The 20,000-nt window shown below is 55.0% G+C and overlaps 2 protein-coding genes and 1 long non-coding RNA gene across 5 annotated transcripts in view; 1 reads left to right on the forward strand and 2 right to left on the reverse strand.

Moving 5' to 3' along the window:
- Nucleotides 1–1,315, reverse strand: part of LOC119110278 (uncharacterized) — a 5,978-nt gene extending 4,663 nt beyond the window's left edge. The window contains exon 1 of the long non-coding RNA XR_005095465.1: nt 1,198–1,315. This is a non-coding gene — a long non-coding RNA (uncharacterized LOC119110278). The remainder of the gene's footprint in view (nt 1–1,197) is intronic.
- An 857-nt stretch (nt 1,316–2,172) lies between these two features.
- LOC119110277 (dnaJ homolog subfamily C member 1) lies at nt 2,173–8,550 on the reverse strand. 3 transcript variants are annotated; one of them, XM_037234041.1, is made up of 7 exons: nt 8,523–8,550; nt 6,878–7,179; nt 6,545–6,646; nt 5,666–5,884; nt 4,952–5,055; nt 3,654–4,395; nt 2,173–3,014 (listed from the first exon to the last, which is right to left on the reverse strand). In XM_037234041.1, the coding sequence occupies exons 2-7, from the start codon at nt 7,028–7,030 to the stop codon at nt 2,814–2,816; spliced, it is 1,521 nt and encodes a 506-aa protein (XP_037089936.1). In that variant the 5' UTR covers nt 7,031–7,179; nt 8,523–8,550; the 3' UTR covers nt 2,173–2,813. The 3 variants fall into 3 exon arrangements, with proteins under 3 accessions (XP_037089936.1, XP_037089934.1, XP_037089935.1); XM_037234039.1 differs by having other exon boundaries at nt 8,482–8,550; XM_037234040.1 differs by having other exon boundaries at nt 8,489–8,529.
- A 238-nt stretch (nt 8,551–8,788) lies between these two features.
- LOC119109713 (importin subunit alpha-4) lies at nt 8,789–17,875 on the forward strand. The gene is made up of 10 exons (XM_037233455.1): nt 8,789–9,092; nt 9,916–10,021; nt 10,323–10,527; nt 10,970–11,130; nt 12,991–13,112; nt 13,503–13,733; nt 14,025–14,159; nt 14,900–15,145; nt 15,582–15,770; nt 17,567–17,875. Exons 1-10 carry the CDS (start codon nt 9,027–9,029, stop codon nt 17,630–17,632), a joined length of 1,527 nt encoding a protein of 508 aa, XP_037089350.1. The 5' UTR covers nt 8,789–9,026; the 3' UTR covers nt 17,633–17,875.
- Nucleotides 17,876–20,000: the final 2,125 nt, after the last annotated feature.

Genomic DNA, 20,000 nt, shown 5'->3' on the forward strand with positions numbered 1-20,000 from the left:
AATGATCTTGGCTTAATAGGCACAGGCTGCCTGCTTGTTTCTTGACACCATTCTGCTTGAAAACCTATCAATTGATTAACAAGAAGATGCATCTCAAACAAGAAAGAGTAATATGCATTTGTAAATATGTTGTTACTACATGTAGATACCACCCCTAGCATGCAGCTACCATATAAAGATACTAACTTTTCTATGCCTAGCATGACCCATCCACACCTCTAACAAGAGAGCTTGATAATTGATGTGCTGGTCTTTGAGCCAGGCCACTGAATCATGAGCTGATGCTGATCCTGATTCGGTGACATGATCAGCTGATGTAATCTATGCTATTGCTGGGTCTCCATGAAATATTGGCTGCTGCTCATAAAGTTTTGGCATATGCCCAGCCAGGGCTGGACCATGCTGTTTACATGGGGCTTCTTAGGTAGGGCCCAGCCATGCCCCACCTGGCCCTGACTTTCCCCTCATGGTCTTGCATTTTTCTATAGCTTATTAAAATATTTGCCTATGTCCACATTTCATGAATATCTGGCCATCTCAAAGAATAGCTATATAATCAATGAATGCAATGCTGCCACCTACAGGTATTCATAGGCATAATAAAAGCCCCTTGATGCAACAACCATCTTCTCATGCCCAAATTATGAGTCTTCAGTTCACTACTGTCCACAAAAAGAGGGACCAGTGTTAACAATATTTAAATGTTTTACACATCAGTGAGTTATTGAAAGCACTTAAATACCTATCATGGGTATCTTTCAAACTTGTAGTTATTATCAAAATCAAGGAAATTATGGTAGACTCAAAGATATTACTGTCAACAAGTAGCAAATATGATTGCCAAAGGCAATCATTATCACAGAGGGTATGGCAAATAGCTTTTCAAACATACCCATTATCTGTTTTTGACAATACCTTCTAATCATTGGTGAGCACCAAAGGCAGTACATCCATAAAGCAGATACAGAACTCCAAAACCTGTTGCTCCATCTGAGGAGCCACATCTCAAGGGCATGTGTGACAATAAGCATGTGTATGAGAGCCATTATGAAACCATGAATTATTGAGGGATCGTGCCACCATGTTTAGTTGTTATGGCTAAGGAGCGAGACAGGCATTGTATCATGTATCACGCATGTCGTATGCATGCATCATCATGCATATTACAAACATTGACTCATGCATGCATCGTATCACCTCCTGTGGCGCGTGGCGTGCCGACTGCAATCAATCGATGGCCCGTGGTCTACAGATGCCTGGTAAATGATAATCAACCATCTAATTACATCGCGCTGGTCAACTAACGGATCGTCAAGTACGGCGTCCACGGGTTTGTTATTGTACCAAGGTGCCCTCACACTCAGGGAGCATAAAATGTACACGATATCACGAATAGTAAATGACGTCATTCATAGCCAAGATGGGATCAAGTCTGATATCGTTAGTCACGGTTCGCTCAAGGAAAGGTGGTATATTTGGTGCCTTGTGAAACCGATACATAGGACACATCAGTTCATATAGGCTTGCGGGTGCCACGTGCAGGACTGCGATAAACCCCTAAATAATGATCGGATGAGCTTAACGTGGCCCATTAACAGGTTGCCCAAAATGACCAAACAGGCGTGCGAAACACTCAAAGCATCGTGTAATGTTTAGATCAGACCCATGACAACGGTAAGGTTTGATACCAAAGGGTAAGGCAGTACAGCGCCGTTTCTCAAGACGTATCAAGGGGAAAAGGAACCTCGGCTTAACCTTTCGTATCCTCCGAACATTATTGCGCAACCGGCTTCAGCCTAACGAATACCAAATCCGGAATCGTCCAGTGATCCACCCACCCCATCCCACACTGAAAGGCAAAAAAAAAAGACGTAAAACGACTGAAAAACTAGTGGTTTAAGCTTTGGTTATCACCTGGCTGCATTGACATTAGGCCCGTCATTCAGAAGTGAAGAGCATGCGAAAACGCCAAAAAGGTATCGGTTAGGCTTTTCTCGCAAGTTGGCAATCATGACTGCGTGCCATGGAATATCATCTATGTCTAGGAGAAATCGTGTGACAGTAAAAAAACGTGCCTTCATCTGCGTGGACAGGATGACCCATCTCCTGGTGGCGAAAGCAAATCCGTCCCACGGCGCAGCACCGGCCATCATCAACGGCAACATAGACTCGAACAAGCCAGCGGCGTGTATTGTTCGTGTTTGGTCTTGCGTTGGCAGCGGCAGCGGCCAGTGGAGGACATCGTCTGAACATCGCGCCGCATTCCGGCCCCGTGTTGGCTGCAGGAGCCGCGACCGAATCGCAGGTTAGTGTGGTCCGCCTGTCGCACCGCAATTAGGAACTAGGGTCTGTCGGCCCACGGTCCATGCCCACTGTTTTACCACACCAGTAAAAAGGGACACAGATCAAAAAGGGCAGTGTTATGGGGAAACGAAAAACGTATCAGGTAAATTGAGATGTCACGGTTTTCCGTAAGCAACAGCAACGGTCATGTTCGGAAACAGTCACGCAACTGATCAACTTGGTCTGGCTGGGCAAGGCAAACATTTTTCGCAAATGTTTTAAAGTTTATGGGCACCAAACCTTTTTTATCCCGGTTAATCACAGACCGTCCACCACTACGCTCGCTTCCCGCAGTCACAATACAAAACAAAATACGTGAGTTGTGCTGCAGTGCCCAAGCGATCCAAGCCGACCCGACCCCAACCCAACATCAGTCGACGACATACAGCGCCTCTCGACATCCCAAACAAGCACAGTCCACCGGCGCGCTTATCACAATTGGCACGGTCCAGCGTCCGCAGGTGGCCCCTTCACTCCGCTAACGCCGCCACCGGCTCTGCACACCGCGCCGTGCTGCTGACGCCGACCGTCTCGATGGTTTCAGCTGCCGGGCCCTCCGGCTGAGGCTCGGCCTCATCCGGCTGCGAGTCGGCCTCCTCCTTCTGCGAGTCGGCCTCTTTCCGCTTCTTCACCATCTCGGCCAGGTACCGGAAGCGCAGCATGCACTCCTCCTGCGGGGGGGGGGGGGGGGGGAGGGTGGTCAGCGACCGGGGCGAACCCGGACCGAGACGTCAGCACCGACGCGCTGCTGGGGACTCAGGCGCAAGCCATGCCCTCCACGCGGTGGCATCGCCTCGCGAAGGGCACACGCGTGACGCCAGCCGGGGAGCGGGAACGCAATCTTCAATTGACCGGCACTAGTTCGGTGCCTCAGGCGAACACATTTGGCGACACCATGACAGCGGCTATAATTCTAGATAACGTTTCAGCCGGTGGGAATCGCTGCATTCGAACAGTGGAGTGAAACAATTTGACAATATAAATGAGGGGTTTAACTACATGCTAGTTGCTGCCAACGTGCGCAACAGGTTGGCGCTTCTGCTAAGAGGTTTGGAAAACTTGCCTAACACAAATGCTAGGTTCTGATCACTTAATGCACGCAAGTATCCCATGCAATTTTATAATCCCACACTGCAGGAATTTTTTAAAAATTTCACATACTTCTTTCGAATATACCTTCTTGAGCCAAGCTTTAAACCTGACAAAGGCAGACACCACTCAACCCTCATAATACGCCTTCTGCTGTCGGTACTGCGTCCACCCTAGACGCAACCAACTCTGCTGCCAAGCACCCTGTCGCCAGTACCCACCTTCGTCTTGTCGGGCACGGCCTTGGCAATCCGTTCCCAGCGCTCTGCCGAGCCCTTGGGGTACTGCGCGAGCGCTGTCTCCAGCGCGCGCTGCTGCTGCTGCGACCAGGCAGCCTCGTCGGCGCCGGCCGCGGCCGCCGGCGCACCGCGCGTCTTGACCTTGCGCGGCGGCGGCGGCGGAGGAGGCGCGGCCGGCTCGAGCACGCTGTCGGCCACGTGTCGGCCGTCGGCGGTGGCGGTCTGCGCGCCGGCCGACACGGGCACCATGTGCGGTCGGTCGCGGATCTGGCGCGCCATGCGCGTCACCTCGGCCACGGTGCGCTCCAGCGCCTCGGCGATCAGCTCCCAGCGCTCGGGCGTGCCGCCCGGGTGCCGTTTCACCAGGCGCGCCAGCTCCACCAGGTCCTCGTCGGCCCAGGGGCCGGACCGGGCCGTGCTCCAGGTGCGGCCCGAGCCGGCGTCGGCGGCGGCGCCGGCCGGCGCGGCGGCCGCCTCTGGCCCGCCCTCGGGCAGCTCCTGCAGCCGCTGGCGGCGACGCTCCTTCATCTCGCGCCGCTTGTCGCGCTGCCGCTGGGCCTCCTCGCGCTGCTGCTCCTCCTCCTCGCGCGCCCGCTCGGCCGCCAGCCGCTCCTGCTCGCGCCGCTCACGCTCGGCGCGCACCGACTCAACCAGCGCGAACGGCGCGCGGCACACCAGCCAGCGCACCCCTCGCACCAGCTGAAACGGCAGCGTATTCCACCAGCTGCCGGGGTGAGGACTGCGTCAGCAACGGACACACGTCTTAAACATGGCACCTAGCTGGGACAGGGCAGTGATGGTCGGCACGAGGCAGGGTCGGTGCGTTCCAGATCCGTCCGCGAGGGAAGATAAGGCCGGTCGGTGCGGATATGGCACGAGACAACAAGTGACCATTGGGGATACCTTTCTCGGAGGGCATCTCTTCGAGGCATAAAGCCTCTCTATAATAAAACCTCCCATATAATATATAAAACAATCTATAATAAAACCTCCCATAAACCCCCGCTAGACCCTTTCGAAACCGAAAGGAATAAAAGACGCAAGATGGACGTACAGGCACCAACAGGCGTTTGGCTATTTTAAAACGGCTAACAGGAATGAACCATTCAACCATAAATATACCTTTGTATATGACTGACAGTCAAGCAACACACAGTCCTTCTCAGGATTCAATAGCACCCGACAGCGGCCGGAAAGTTAACTGGCCGACATGCTGTATACACACTAACACACCAGACGAGGAAGGTAGTACAAACAACTACGCCATCTGTAAAACATACCTTGGCTTTTCGAATTCTTCCATGTTTTTCTCTATCATCGCATCGAAGTCGATATCTTTCCCCATCTTCCGCTCTCGTTTGAACTTGGATCGTACTGCATCTTCCTGCAACCACAAGATCTAGAATTGCATTCTGCTTTGTTCCCTGCTAATAAGGCAAACAACAAAGGATGCAGTGTGTGTGTGGTGCGAAGCCACTGCAAATTTCATGCATGCCATACTGTTACATTGTCATCGTTGCCCCCAAAAGCATATCCACATCACCGCGTGTCATACCTTGCTCCACACATTTTCGCGCACATGACCTACGGTACCGGTTCATAAGCGATGCACTCGCATGCGGATCGTGCGTCGGGCAATAAGCAGACTCCGATCACGAAGTCGGAAGGTCGGCCGATCGGTTCTCGACAGCTTAGTCACCACGCCACCATCTCGACTGCCTCAGCATCAAAGGCTTCGCAGTTTTTTCTTTGTGAAATGAAAGGCCACACCCTCACCGACGCAATAAGTTGACGGAAACCACGATCGTCAAACGGATTACGCAATTGTGGTGACTTTTGCATGCAACCGCAGAACCACAGGAGCTCTATTATGTGCACGAGTTCCCAAGCTGAGCTAGCACCACATAACGGAACACTCGGCACACGTAGGCGGCGTGTCTTCCGCGGTGCGAATGCGACGAACCATCGCCGCCGCGTCCCCGACCATCACCCACCACGGCCAGTCGCCGCTCTTTGTAGCCGGCCCACGACGTCAGGTACTGGCCGATTGTGGTGATGATGGACAGGATGATGGTGATCTCAAGCATGCCCATCTTGCGTGCGCGCCGGTAATAGTAAAGGGCCGAGCGCCAGTCCGGCATGCCGTCCACCAGGAACTTGTCGTACATCTCCCGACGGGCCGTGTCGCGCAGCACCTCGTACACGCCCACCAGCTGCGCATAACACAGCAGGCAGGGTCACACGCCGGCCATACCCGCGCAGCCCGTATCGCGCAGCACCTTGTACAAGCCCACCAGCTGCGCATAACACAGCAGGCAGGGTCACACGCCGGCCAACCCGCGCGGGCCGTATCGCGCAGCACCTTATACAAGCCCACCAGCTGCGCATAACACAGCAGGCAGGGTCACACGCCGAACATGTGTACTGGGGCGGCCAGGGCTCGTACATTGCTCTCTACAGGACTAGGTCCATCAGATGGATCTGTCAGTTATATTACGATGCCACGTTTGTGACTGTCATCGGCATTAGCGTTGCAGTTTCTCAGCTGACACAGAACGCTGAGGTGGTGTCAGCTGAGGACCCAAGGCGTCACGACATGGTCAGGAGCAGAATGAGTCTCGTAGAACTACCACGTCCCTGAAACCCGAGCTTAGACCTGAGTCCCACACCACCACCGGCTCCGTCTGGCGCTCCGCGGCCCAGCCCGTCGCCATCCCCAACAAGCGGCGGGTACCCAGCCGTCGCCATCCCCAACAAGCGGCGGGTACCCAGGCCGTCGCCATCCCCAACAAGCGGCGGGTACCCAGCCCGTCGCCATCCCCAACAAGCGGCGGGTACCCAGGCCGTCCGGCCGCCGCCGCCTGGCTCCGCACCTGTCTGAACTTGACTTCGGCGTCCTCGGCGTCGCTCTTGTCCGGGTGGTGGATCAGCGAGAGCTGCCGGAACGTGCGGCGCACCTCCATCGAGGTGGCGTTCTGCAACGGAGCAGGGCCCACGGCTCGGTCAGGCACCGCGTCGCCGAGAGCACCGGCAGCATCGCCAGCACTGACTACTAGACCATCACACACCTGCCAGGGAATTAAATGACTGGTGGTTATGGTGATAAAACTGTGAACTACACTACTTTTGAATGTTTACAAACAAATTTCTAGGAGATGTCAGGTAAAACTGACTGTACTTGTGTTCTATGGACAACTATTTCTCACCTCAGCCAGACCCAGCAGCTCATAGAAGTTTGGCTTCATTCCTATCTCTTCAATCAGATCATACATGTCCATTTCATCTTGGTTCCAAGACAACACACAGCTGCACACTGCTGCAATCACTGCTGCTTGCAGGATACACTTGACAGATGGCATGGTTGGATAGTGATTCCAAATCACACTTTTTTGGCCTTAACTTTCTGTTCCAACCTTAAGGTGAAATTAAGGGTCTACACTTCTTAGTGCACACTATCATGTGTTTATAATTATTGTTACAATATTAAAATTGCACCATATTCTTCAAACTGAAACAGAGAGCAAAGTGCTGATTAACTTGTCACAGTATATGCTTGCATCAACATATTCAAAGTGCCCACTAATGTCATGATAACATTATATGAGACAGTGCGCAACAAACTGGAAGACTGCACAGACAGCTGCATGTAATCAGTCTTGTGCCTGACTCCAGGCAGAGTCCCAATGGGCTCCAGAATCCAAGAAATTTACATTGAGTTGGGATGAAATCAAGTACATAGCATTTTGCTGTGAACACAGGTAAAAAAATCAAAAAGTCATTGGTGGATCAAGACAGGTTATCATTTGCATCAATATAAAGCAAACAGGAATCAGGATAGGATCATTACATTTGTTTTGGGATCCATGTAAACACAGGACTTGACAGACAGTACCTTCCATTTTGATCATGTGCCCAAACATGAACAAATGTATCATATCTTACAAATACCACACACACAAATATCCCAATTATGCTTGCATCCAAAAATATGTGTGTACACATAGTTCCTAAACACATGCTAGGAATACTATTAGGTGTGATACACAATGCTATAGGCTGAGGTTTAACAGTGCACTCAACATTAATTGTGTGTATGCTGTGTAATCCTATTATTTAACCAAAAAGTGATAAAGCTCCAGACTGGGAGCCATGCTCAGTTAACACAACTTTCAGTGTAAATTGCTACACAAATGCTTTTCCACTGAGCCCTGCCATCTTAAAAGCATCTTTCGGGTATACAAGACATGAAAAACAGAAAAATATAACATTTTTATGATCTATAAACAGCTTCAATGAGGCATACATTATCCAAAGAACATTTCACAGAAATGCTCTATTGGCACCATCAACATATGCAAATCCTTCAATACATAAAAATTCCAATCAAAGCAGCCTGTAACTATTGGTACTACAGGTCTAGAATACACAAAGTAACTTATCTTCAATTCTTTATGCATCTCCCATGCCCAGAGCATGTCCCCATTTGTTGTGGTATCAGCAGCTTTCAAAACATGCATGCTGAATTGGAAATATTGGGCTACATGATATTGAGTGTCAATGGCTGGTATCTGCATGCTTAGAATCAGTGGCAAGCCACCCAATCTTGCTGCATTCAAAATAACTGAATGACAAAATAAACCCAGCATGTCAAGATTCTGGTTTGCCACTTTATCCATATGGATTGGTTTAATTTGCGGTACGATGAATCAACCACAAAATTTTCGAGCATCAAATAACGGCACAAACAAACACAATTAGACACAACTAGATAAATAATTAGAGTCATTTTAGCTCAGTTGCAACGACTGACGAATTACACAGCTAGCGGCCTTCTCTCCCAACACCCCGTACACCACACGCGGCTGTGAAAGACCGCGACGGTGCACACAGATTGTCGAGAGCACCACTCCTCGCCTCATCCACGGACCTTTCTGCCGCAGCCATTGCAGTGTGTTCACAGTAAGCTTTCTGACCGAGTGTCGCCTGACATCCGCTTCGATGATTTGTCTAGGCATCAAATCAGCAATATGATTGGTTTAAAATAGAAAATAGGTGCTTAAACGAAAAACAGTGCCGAGTTGCGAATACAACCATTTAGTAACCTCGAGTTTTTCGCCTTCATTAGATGTGAATATTCCATACAGTTCACGGAGTGGATAGGGACTGTGGGCTCGAGATATGCCATTAATTGCATTGTCATATCCGGTGTTCGCCCTTTTGGGAGAAAAGAAGGTGAAGCGACCAAAAGGCGTACTGGATCCTGTATATCTATGTTAGATTGCCCTCAATAGCGGGCAGTGGTGTTCCAGTCTTTTGTTTTCGCCGCTGTCTGGAGATTTCAAGATTCCGTGCAGGATGGCGTCTGACGGAAACGTCAGTGCGAGACTCCACAATTTCAAGAATAAAGGAAAGGATCAAGATGTAAGAATCAACAGAACTATCATGACTGTGCCACACATTTCAAAGTTTTTGTGATGTATGCATGCATTGGATGTCCATCTTTCAGAATGTGGACAAGGAGTGCCTGAAAATGGAATCTTAGTGCTCTTAAGAGGCCTGTTGTGCCTGACAGTATTGGTTTAAGCTTCCATGCATCACAATTATGTCATCATTATTGATTTTCATGATTTGACCCTTTTCTTTCCACAGCCTATAACACATTTTATTTGTTAGTTTTGTCTTGTCAGGTGCCATGTTGTCATGCTGTCATCTGTCCCAATTATGCCATGTTGCAAACTGAGAATTGATTGTGTTATTGCTTTGTAGATTCAAGGCAACTAAACTTTGTGAAGACCAAGTGCATTAAGAATGTTGCTTTAGTATGTGTATATAGATGCAGCTCTCCTCTTATATCAGTGAGATGAAGTTGGTTTGAGATGAAATAAGCTGTTTTCCATTTTCAGTGATTTAGAGTGCAACATTAAAACATGTTGTAGTTGCTGTAACCCAAAGACAAGTATTTCTGACTTGCAATTTGTTTTTGTTTGGTGAGGAAAGCCACTGGGCTGCTTTTTTCTTTGGTTACCTGCTATTTTATGAGCTATAAGTTGTGTTTGTGGGAGTGTTTTATATTGTTATTTTTGTGCTCATTGATATTTCATATGTTCAAGCATGTGCTTAGTTGCCAATTATCTTACAATTTGTTGTATGCTTACATTACATGTATTCACCTGACTGTTAGCAATGTTGGTCATGATATCCAATAGTTGACACATTTTTATGTTTTTAACACACATTATTTCAGGAAATGAGGAGAAGAAGGAATGAGGTTACAGTAGAACTAAGGAAGAACAAACGTGAGGAGACCCTCCAAAAAAGAAGAAATGTGCCGCTCAATGCAGACTCAGCTGGTAAGCTCTTCAAATAAAAACTGAACAAATTTTGTGCATGTTGACAAAGTAAAATTAAAGCAGATAAAGGGTGTATCATCATTGTGCCCTCCCACAACTGCCATGACTGTTGTCAGAACAGCAGTGATATCAAGCATGAGTCATGTTAGTAAACAGCAACTGCCCATTTCAATCGCTACTCTAGGAAGCCCCCACCACACCCATTCCCAGCCAGCATGCTGTGTGGGTGGAACACTCCAACATCGGCCATTGTGAGCATCCGCACCCAGTCTCATGCCGTCGTGTCCTGCGCCGCCGACAGACGACGAGGACGCCGACCGGACGTACACGGCGTCGAATCTGCAGGTGATCGTGACGAACGCCTCGAGCGCCGACCCGCAGGTGCGGCTGGGCGCCGTGCAGGCGGCGCGCAAGCTGCTCAGCTCTGACAAGAACCCGCCCATTGACGCGCTCGTGCAGAGCGGCGTGCTGCCCGTGCTCGTCCAGTGCCTGCAGGCCGATGACAAGTGGGTGACAGGAGGAGTGGGAGCCTTTTCTAGGGAAAGAGTGGGGTAATTATGTGAGAAACATGCACTGGATCTAAGTGAGAAAGTTGGGACAGATTACTTCAAATGGTCGGAAGACAATAGAAAATGTTGAATAGACAATAGATAACAGTTTGGTGGAATTGGTGTTAAAGTGCTTCCAAGGGTGCCAAAGGTGACAAGTGTTGGCGATTGTACCAATATGTACCATGCTGTATGCATGCCAGCATACCATTCCCATGTCTCACCAGTCAGGCCGCTATCCCCCCTGCATGCTGTCAGCAATATCGCCTGCATACCCAGTTGCCACACCATCTGTCCCATCTAGTGCTTAGGCCACTGCTGCCAGTGTCTGGCCCTGCTGACCACACGTGCCACGGGCCGCCGGCGCCGCGCCTCCCTCTGACCGACCCTCGTCTGATAGCCCGGCGCTACAGTTTGAGGCGACGTGGGCGCTGACCAACATCGCCTCGGGCACCACGGTGCAGACCGAGGCGGTAGTCAACTCCGGCGCCACGCCGCACTTCCTGCGCCTGCTGCGCTCGCCCCACCTGCAGGTCTGCGAACAGGCCGTCTGGGCGCTAGGTAAGTCAGCGGTGTCTGGGCGGCCCTCATCAGCAGTTGCGGTTGTCGCGTCTGCAGGCTCCGATCAGGCCGTCGGAGCGTTCGGCGACAGGCCAGATATAACCTCGGATTGAGTGAGGGGTAGCTTCCTTTGGGTTTCGGGCTGGGAAGGCTGATGAAGTCCGAGGACCGCTAAGTAAGCTAGGTCACTGAAAGTTCAACACATGGCCGTCGGGTGGTGGCCGTAGAAGACGACGGACCACTTCTACTGTCGGCAGTCAACAAATTAAAAATTATAAGGACATGCTGTTTACCACTGCCTCCGGTTCCTCTGACATGTAATTGACCAATTCTGAACGGACGCCTGTGCGTCTTCTCTGTCCGCATGTCTTGAGCCAGACGCACAGTGCAGGCGGTCGCGCCGATGGCCGGGGAGGTTGCGCATACGTCGGGCTCAGACTCCGTGAACATCCTGTTTTTTTCCAAATCCACAACAGTTCATGCCCGTCCGGTGCCGGCATCTAAGCGGGGATGCTTTTTGTATGTATACTTGTGCTAAAGCCAAGCCGTCAAAATCATGTTGCGAAGGTTTAGCATCGATGTACATAGCGTTTGCACACCATGTGGGGTCCCCATTGACAAAGTTTCAAATATCAGGCAAAATAATAAAGACACTTGCGATGCGTACCAACGGTGTGTGGCTGGAGGCGGTGTCATACCGCCGCCAACGGCGCCGGCTCTTCGCAAAGCGTGCGGGAACTACAACTTAATGCCAAACATTTGATGTCCCAATGCGTGAACAGCACCGCGTGGGTAATGTGTCGCAGTGATCCTGAAGTGTTAAACACTTGACACATGTAAACGGAGGAACGTAGCCGAAGTGGACACGGCCCATGTCTCCACCCGTAAGCCATAAGGTTTGCAATAAATCCAGGGCGATTTCTTAGGAACTCGGCCAAATTCGCAGGAGTTGAATCGAATTCCTCTGTTGTTTGATGCCCAAGTCGACGTCACATCGTTGGCGGCAGAACTACCGATCCCAACAAGGTCGCCTCTTCATGCAGCGAAGCAAGCGGAAATCTATCGTCTAATTCATTGATTTCGGAGCGTGCATCTGTCTGACAGTCTGCCCGCATTTCTTTAGCGAGGTGCACAGCACAGATGGCCGTGCAGATTGTTGTGAGTTTGCGCACACGACGGAATCAACCTTCGTGACGATGCACAAAATGAATTCACACCCGTCCGGTACCGGTATTGGTCACAGCGCAGGCGAGAGGCGCGTGTTTTGGCATTTAGCAGGGAGAGGTTGCTGGTATGCTGGGAAGAAACAAACTGTGCGAAGTCTAGGCCCCCAAAAATATGAGGCGGAAAAGCATGAGGGGTTCGAGCAACGGCGGATTAGGCGTTTCCACACATAAGGGATTGCCAATTGACGCAAGCATTGGAAGCTTAGAAGAACTGATATGAGGACACAATATGCATAATCATGATGTGAATCAACTCTAGGTGGATGGAAGTGGTGCTTAACCGACGCCAACGGCGCTCTGCCCTCGCACAGTGGAGCAGGGAGCGTCCGCAACCAAGGAAGGCCCCTTTGAGGTCCCGAATACGTGGAACAGCATTGCACGCGTAGTGCGTAGGGGAGGTCCAACAGTGTTAAATTGCTTGCAAATGTTATTGAGATGCACTCTATATTACTGAGGCACGTGCGACGGTAGTGACACGGGTGGCGGCACCACTGGCACCGACAATGTCACCTCTTCGCGCAGCGAGGCAAGCAGCAACCCCGTATTGTACCTGTCTGTGTGTTACGCTGCCCCATGGTATGTGTGCCGCCTTGCGTGGCGTTTGTTACGTGGTGTATGCGCGGCTGTCGGGCAGGTAATATAATCGGAGACGGCCCCGACCTGAGAGACTACGTCATAGGTCTGGGGATCGTCCAGCCGCTGATAGCCTTCATTAACGACAAGATCCCGCTCAACTTTCTGAGGAACGTCACGTGGGTGAGTCGACGTGTGGACGCGCCAGGGTAGGGCACGGCCAGCGGGCCGCCGCTGACTCTCACGGCTGCCCGTGTCCGCTGGGGAGCTGGCCGAATGAGTGTTGGTGGCAGACGTCAATGACGGCGAGAAGACAGTGCGATGACACCCTGCACATGGCGTCATACGTTGTGTTGCGGACTGTGTCCCACGTGTTCTAAACTTCGCTTTTGGGGTCAGTGTTCGTGACGACACCGTGTTAGGGGTGACACATGCTGACCCGTCTGTGCGGCCTTCCCTGTCGCGTCCTCCCGCTCATTCCTGCTGGCCCCTGTCTCCGTCGGCGCTCTCCGCCGGCCTCGCCGTCAGCCGCCCGCCACACGGCAGCACTGATTCACGGCGTCTGGCCGCCAGGTGCTGGTGAACCTGTGCCGGAACAACAAGCCGCCGCCGTCGCCGGACACGATCCGGGAGATGATGCCGTCGCTGAACGTTCTGATCCACCACTCGGACGTGTCCATCCTGGTGGACACGGTGTGGGCGCTCAGCTACCTGACCGACGGCGGCCACGAGCAGATCCAGCGCGTGATCGAGTCGGGCGTCGTCTCCAAGCTGGTGCCGCTGCTCTCGCACCAGGAGACCAAGGTGGGGCACCGGCGGCTGCCGCACCGACACCGACGCAGTGAACACGCGCGTTTCGTGCCGTGGGGCGAGGCAGGCTGATTTCGCGTGACGTCAGGGATTTCAGCGTGTGTGAGGAGGCCGCGGTGGATTGAGCACGACTCGCATCACCACGTGCGTTAAGCCGATGCCGTTCCCAGAGGTCCTGATTCAATATCACCGCCATCGCTCACGCTTCGGCCAAAACGTCCGCTGCTGCGCGCCGACCGCGCCGCTCAGGGCCGTGACGTGACGCGACCGTGACGCTGACCACAGGTGCAGACGGCCGCGCTGCGGGCCGTGGGCAACATCGTGACGGGCACGGACGAGCAGACGCAGCAGGTGCTCAACTGCGACGCGCTCAGCCACTTCCCCGGCCTGCTGCAGCACCCCAGGGAGAAGATCAACAAGGTGAGGCGGGCGACGACGGTCCGCGGGATGTAGAGGTGGCCGTGATGAACGGCTCGGGGAGTGTGTCGGCGATCATCGCATCGTCAAAGTGTAATTTCTTGAGGTGTTTGCGCTTCCAGTACTGATTTTTCGCCTGTGAGTGCGCCACGGTTACGGTCCGGCACTGCGTGTTTGTTTCTGGTTGTTTGTGATACCGTAGTTACTAGCCATGCCCCAGCCCGTGTGAAATGATGACAGGAGTCTGGACTGCCGCCCGGGCCGCCGCCGCTGCTGCTGTCGCCGCCACCGCTGCTGCTCACGTGTAGGCAGGGTTGCCGTGCGCGGGGACGCGGTAGCGCCGTCCGCTAACGTACCGCCGCAGCCGAGCGAGTGAGCGCGTGCCTGACCGACTCCGGGGCTCTGACGCCGCGCGGCGGATGACGAGAGCGAAGTGCAGCCGAGTGTCGCGCCGCGCCGCGGCCGCTGACGACAGCCTCTGCCCCGTGTGTGATTGAGAGCGTGACTGAGCTAGGTTAGAGAGGAGCAGCAGCGGTGCTGGCGGCGGCGGCGGTGGCGGCGGCCCGACCATCGCGGCCGTGGACTCGCGGCTGGCCGGCCGGCGGCCGCTGACCCGCCTCGGGGCGTGATCGCGCCGCCGGGCGGCCAGCCGTGTCTCTGACCAGTCACGGGCCAGCCGCCCGCCCGCCCCCGGGCAGCGGCGACGGTGACATGCGCCCGGCGCGCTCCGCCGCCGCCGCCAGGAGGCCGCCTGGTTCCTGTCCAACATCACGGCCGGCAACAAGGAGCAGGTGCAGCTGGTGATCGACCACGGCCTGGTGCCGCTGGTGGTGCAGCACTTGAGCCGCGGCGAGTTCCAGACGCAGAAGGAGTGCGCCTGGTGCATCAGCAACCTGACCATCAGCGGCTCGCCCGAGCAGATCCAGCACCTGGTGCGCGCCGGCGGCGTGCCGCCCATGTGCCAACTGCTCGACTGCAAGGACTCGCAGGTGGGCGAGGACGGGGCGTGGAACGCCGCCGCGCGCTCCGACGGCCTCGGTGTCGGGTATTAGACGTTGACGGAAGTAGGGAAGCGGACGATCAGTCACCGCCCGTGGGCCGTCACACCTTGTCGCCATGATTTGACTGCACGGCACGAATGTAAATATTGTGGAACAGAGCACGCCGTGCATCGCTGTGCTGTTTCTGTTTCTCGTTGTCGCTGGCGTGACTGCGTTGCCAGTGGCCACGGCTGATGCAGCGTCGTCTCGTCTTCGCTGCGTGCTGTTTTCAGGTGCCAACGTGTTCTGATATGCCTCGTTAATCGGGATTCGGTCGCGATGCCGGCCCCCACGCTCTCGTGTCGTGCCCCCTCGTCACTCTGTCTGCTCTCCAGTCTCGTGTCTCTCCGTTCGCGTGACCGCGCGCGTCCCGGCCGTTCGCCAGGTGATAAACGTGGTGCTGGACGGCCTGAACAACATGCTGAAGTCGAGCCCGGACGTGGAGGCGGTGGCTCAGATCGTGGAGGAGTGCGGCGGCCTGGACAAGATCGAGGCGCTCCAGAACCACGAGAACACCGACATCTACCAGCTGGCCTTCGACATCATCGAGCACTACTTCTCCGATGACAACGAGGTGAGAGCCCGCGCCCGCGCCGAGAGGCGTCCGGCGTACCCCTCCCCAGCGTTCAGTGCTTCCCTGCCGGGGTGACCAGCGCCTGGCGGCGTCCAGTGTACCTCTCCCCGGGTGGCGTCCGACCTACCACTCCCCGGCGTCCAGTGCACCCCTCCCCGGGTGGCGTCCGACCTACCACTCCCCGGCGTCCAGTGCACCCCTCCCGGGTGGCGCCCGGAGTACCGCTCATCGGCGTCCAGTGTACCTCTCCCGGGGTGGCGTCCGACCTACCACTCCCCGGCGTCCAGTGTACCTCTCCCGGGGTGGCGTCCGACCTACCACTCCCCGGCGTCCAGTGCACCCCTCCCGGGTGGCGCCCGGAGTACCGCTCATCGGCGTCCAGTGTACCTCTCCCCGGGTGGCGTCCGACCTACCACTCCCCGGTGTCCAGTGCACCCCTCCCGGGTGGCGCCCGGCGTACAGCTCACCGGCGTCCAGTGTACCTCTCCCGGGCGTCCAGTCCTCTCCTGGGCGGTAGGCACTGCGCCTACCGCCCACCTACCGCCCGCCTCATGGGCTTTGTTGGGTACGGAGCCGGACGCTTGTGACCGGTTACGATACCAATTCTCAGCGCGTGTTGCTGATGTGGACTCTGTCTGCGTGCACCATCACCATTTTGATTGGACTCGTAATCACGCAAGGCGATGAAGGTTAACGCCGGTTTTAATTCTAGTGAAGTTAATCCAATGACAAGACAATTATTGCCTCCCACACGGGTAAGTCATTGAACTCGTGTTAGCGTGTAAGCGGTCTTTAGACTGCAGGGACGTAATAAAGACCTGTAAAGAACAGTTATTGATAGTAGGACAGTTGTGCTACGTGCCATTTTGTATGCGTATTTTAAGATGTTTGATTGTTAACACGAGGACATCCATTACGGTCATTTCAAGTTGAATCTAATGACTGATTAGTCTAGAATCTTTTTCTTAGTTAGCAAGGCAACCCTGACTCTGACCCACACCTAAATTGCAGACGAATCCATTCCACTCGACTCAGCGAAGATATGGTTCATTTGGTTCCGGAATCGGTTCAGCCTCCTCCCAAAGTCAAACACAAGTCTAGCGAATACACCGTGACAAACGTTTTCCAACAAGCCATCTCTCTGAGGTCTTATGGGGGCATCGATGGTGTGGACCAACTGCTGACGTCGCAATTTGTGGCTCGTACGCGATTGGCATTAGTCGACGCTGTTAGTGCTCGGAGCCGGGAATTGTTGGTTCCTGAATGTAATGGTGGACCATCGTAGGCATCAAAATCATGTTCCCAGTTTGAGCTATTGAAGCCATTTATGTACCTCAAGATCATGCCCACTTTTAATTGAAACGGGAACGTGACGCAGGTCGTCCGGCACCTTTTTTGGAACGCCGGCGACTGCAGAGGCCATGTTAGCACTCAGGGGCCTTGACTCTACCGAGATACCAACCCGGGCCCCCACATGCGAGTCGAAGGTAGTAAAGACCATACTCAATGATAACGGATCCCCGTATGATCTATGACTGTCGTCATTATCAGCCGTAAATTGTGTTCAGGGTGTGAAAAAGGACGTTGTACTGCATGCGTCGCTAAATTGATGCTGCAATTACCGGGATGAGAACAACTTACAACAGGCCGCTGAATCAAAATCAGTTAGTCGTAGCTTGAGGCTTCGTAAGTCCGAAATATCCCTCTGCCGCCGCACATGCGCCGCTGCGCTCTGACCTGAGTCCCGCCCGCGGTCAGCGCCGGTGACCTCCGTGACCGCTGTGACTCCGTTGCAGGCGCTGGCAGACCCGAGCCTCGGCTCGGCGCCGTTCGACCCCGACCAGCAGCTGTTCGACTTCTAGGGGCCGGTCGGCGCGGCGCCGCCTCTTCAGGGTCTTTCACAGAGGAGTGGGGGCCGGCGGGCGCGCGGCACGGGCGCGGCGGCGGCCGCTCGGCCCTTTTTATACTTTATATTTGTGGTGCGCGCGGGCGGTGTGTTGTTTTATACGCGAGATACGGCGGCCGGCGGACTGGCGCCGCCCGCCCCCGAACGGCAGCGGCTGTGACGTCACGGCTGGGCGGCGCCGGGGGCGGTGTGATGACGGCGGGGGCTTCCGCGCGGGCCCGGCCGCAGTGACGTCACGCCGCCGCGTGTGAGTCAGCGGCGCGCGTGTGGCGCGGTGGGCGCGCGGAGCCGCCCCTGCGAGGGCGGGGCGCGGCGCAGGTGGACGGGTGCGTTCGAGGGACGAGCCACCGGACGCGATGGAGCATCGGTCCGGCTGGACGGCAGCTGCCGCCTCCGCCGCCAGCTGGAAACCACAGCTCTCTAGTCTGACACTGCCGCGTGGGGTTACGGCAGCTTCTCGCTGTCCCTCAGGCTCGAGTCTTCTCCACTCTTCAGGTTGATCTGCCGGTGATAGCGCTTCAGCGCGCGCTGCCCTGCCTCCCAGGTGGACCCAGGAGGGCCAGCCTGTGCCCGCTCGCTGAGCTGCGCCGCCCTCTTCCCGCGCTGCGGCGGCTGCGGCGGCTGCGACGGCTCCAGCAGGCTTCTCCGCGGACGGGACGCTCGCTCTCCGGCCGCAGCTCTCTGGGCTGCCTGCTCCTCGGCGGCAGGCTCCGCTTCTCGGCGCAATAATACGTGGCCGGCGCGTTTTCCCGTGAGCCAAAGACAGGCGGCCCGAGCGGGTGGCGAGCGGTGTGAGCGCGGGGGCCGGCGGGGCGTTACGGACACCGTCTGACGGGGTGGTGCCGCCGTGCTCCCGCCGGCTGTGCTGGCCCAGCCCCGTCGGCGGCGAGCAGACTCCCGAGATCTGTACACTGCATTTTGTTTCGTTAAAGACTAATACATTATTATCTGCTGATCGCGCGGTATTCGCCGCGGCTTGGGTGCCGGCGGGCTGAGAAGCTGCTAGATGCTGTGAGAAGCTGCCAGGTGCTGGGTGTGGACCGCGTGCCCGACGAGACAACAGGACCGGCGCGGCGATGATGCCTGAGTGGCCGGCTACGGATCGCTGGGGCAGTTCGCTACCGCGGCCAAATACCGTCCCTGGCCACGGGCTGTAATGTTCCTGGGATCCCCGTGATCCATGCCTCCTTTCGGTAGAATGAGACGGCCTCCGAATGATCGACTCGTGATCTCGCGCGTCCTCGCCGAAGCCTCGCGCGCCGCACTCCCACAAGCCAAACCCAGAAGATCCCTGCTGAGAGGTCACCCTGCCGACGTCTGAGCCAGTCACGCCGCCTTCCCAGCGGCTTCCTCGTGTCTCGCGCGACCTCGCCGAAGCCTCGCGCGCCGCACTCCCACGAGCCAGACCCAGAAGATCCCTGCTGAGAGGTCACCCTGCCGACGTCTGAGCCAATCACGCCGCCTTCCCAGCGGCTTCCCTCTTCGACAGCAAAATATTCGGGTCTTCGAAATATTCGTTTAGAGGTTTATTCGACGCGGTCTCGTCCGGTGCTGCTCCCGATATCCACCAGGCCGTATCCCACGCGGCCCCGCTCAAACCGCAGCTCCCGATCCTCGCCTGATCACCGCGAGGGGCGCCTGTGACACGTCGCGCGAACAAGGCTTGCCGTCTCGTGCAGAGCCGCCATTAGCAGGTGGGATGGTGTGTGCGTGTGTGTGTGTGAGGGTGGCGGTTGAAACCGATGAGTCGCTGCGTCACCGGTGTCAGCGCGATCGGGCGCGGCTCCATATCCAGCCGTGCCGCGTTCCCGTATTGCAGTTTCCCCACTCGCACCATCGCACCGGCTGAATATCAGGGAGAAACTCCGAGAAGCGTGTGACCTCAGAGGGGCGATCTTCCTGCCATTCGCAGCCAAGCCTCTCGGGTCGCACTCCTCGCTCAGTGCGCCGGTCTCCAGGCGTGTGGCGGCTGTCTGGCCTGCACAGTCTGTCCCGGAGAACCCACGTGGCCAGAGAGTGGTATTGCCAGTCAACACAGACCCACGACCAGCCAGTGCGGCCAGTTGCAGCACATCGGATCACACCATCCATCGAGCAATACACAGAGGCTTGACAGACAACTGGGCTTTGCGATGCTGTGCATTATGCGCAGACCACAGGTGTCCACACAGATGCTTGGAATAGTGCATGTATGTACACGTCTGCGATGTAAACAGCGAACGGCGCCAGCAGCTGGGACGATGATTTACCTGACGCACCGGAACGGCTGTGCCTGAAGTTGTGCGGCGGCACAACACTCGCTGCCAAAGGCCGATACCGAACTC

Source organism: Pollicipes pollicipes, unplaced genomic scaffold (assembly GCF_011947565.3).
Source record: "Pollicipes pollicipes isolate AB1234 unplaced genomic scaffold, Ppol_2.1 Scaffold_7231;HRSCAF=8579_pilon_pilon_pilon, whole genome shotgun sequence".
In the NCBI taxonomy this organism is placed as follows: domain Eukaryota; kingdom Metazoa; phylum Arthropoda; class Thecostraca; order Pollicipedomorpha; family Pollicipedidae; genus Pollicipes; species Pollicipes pollicipes.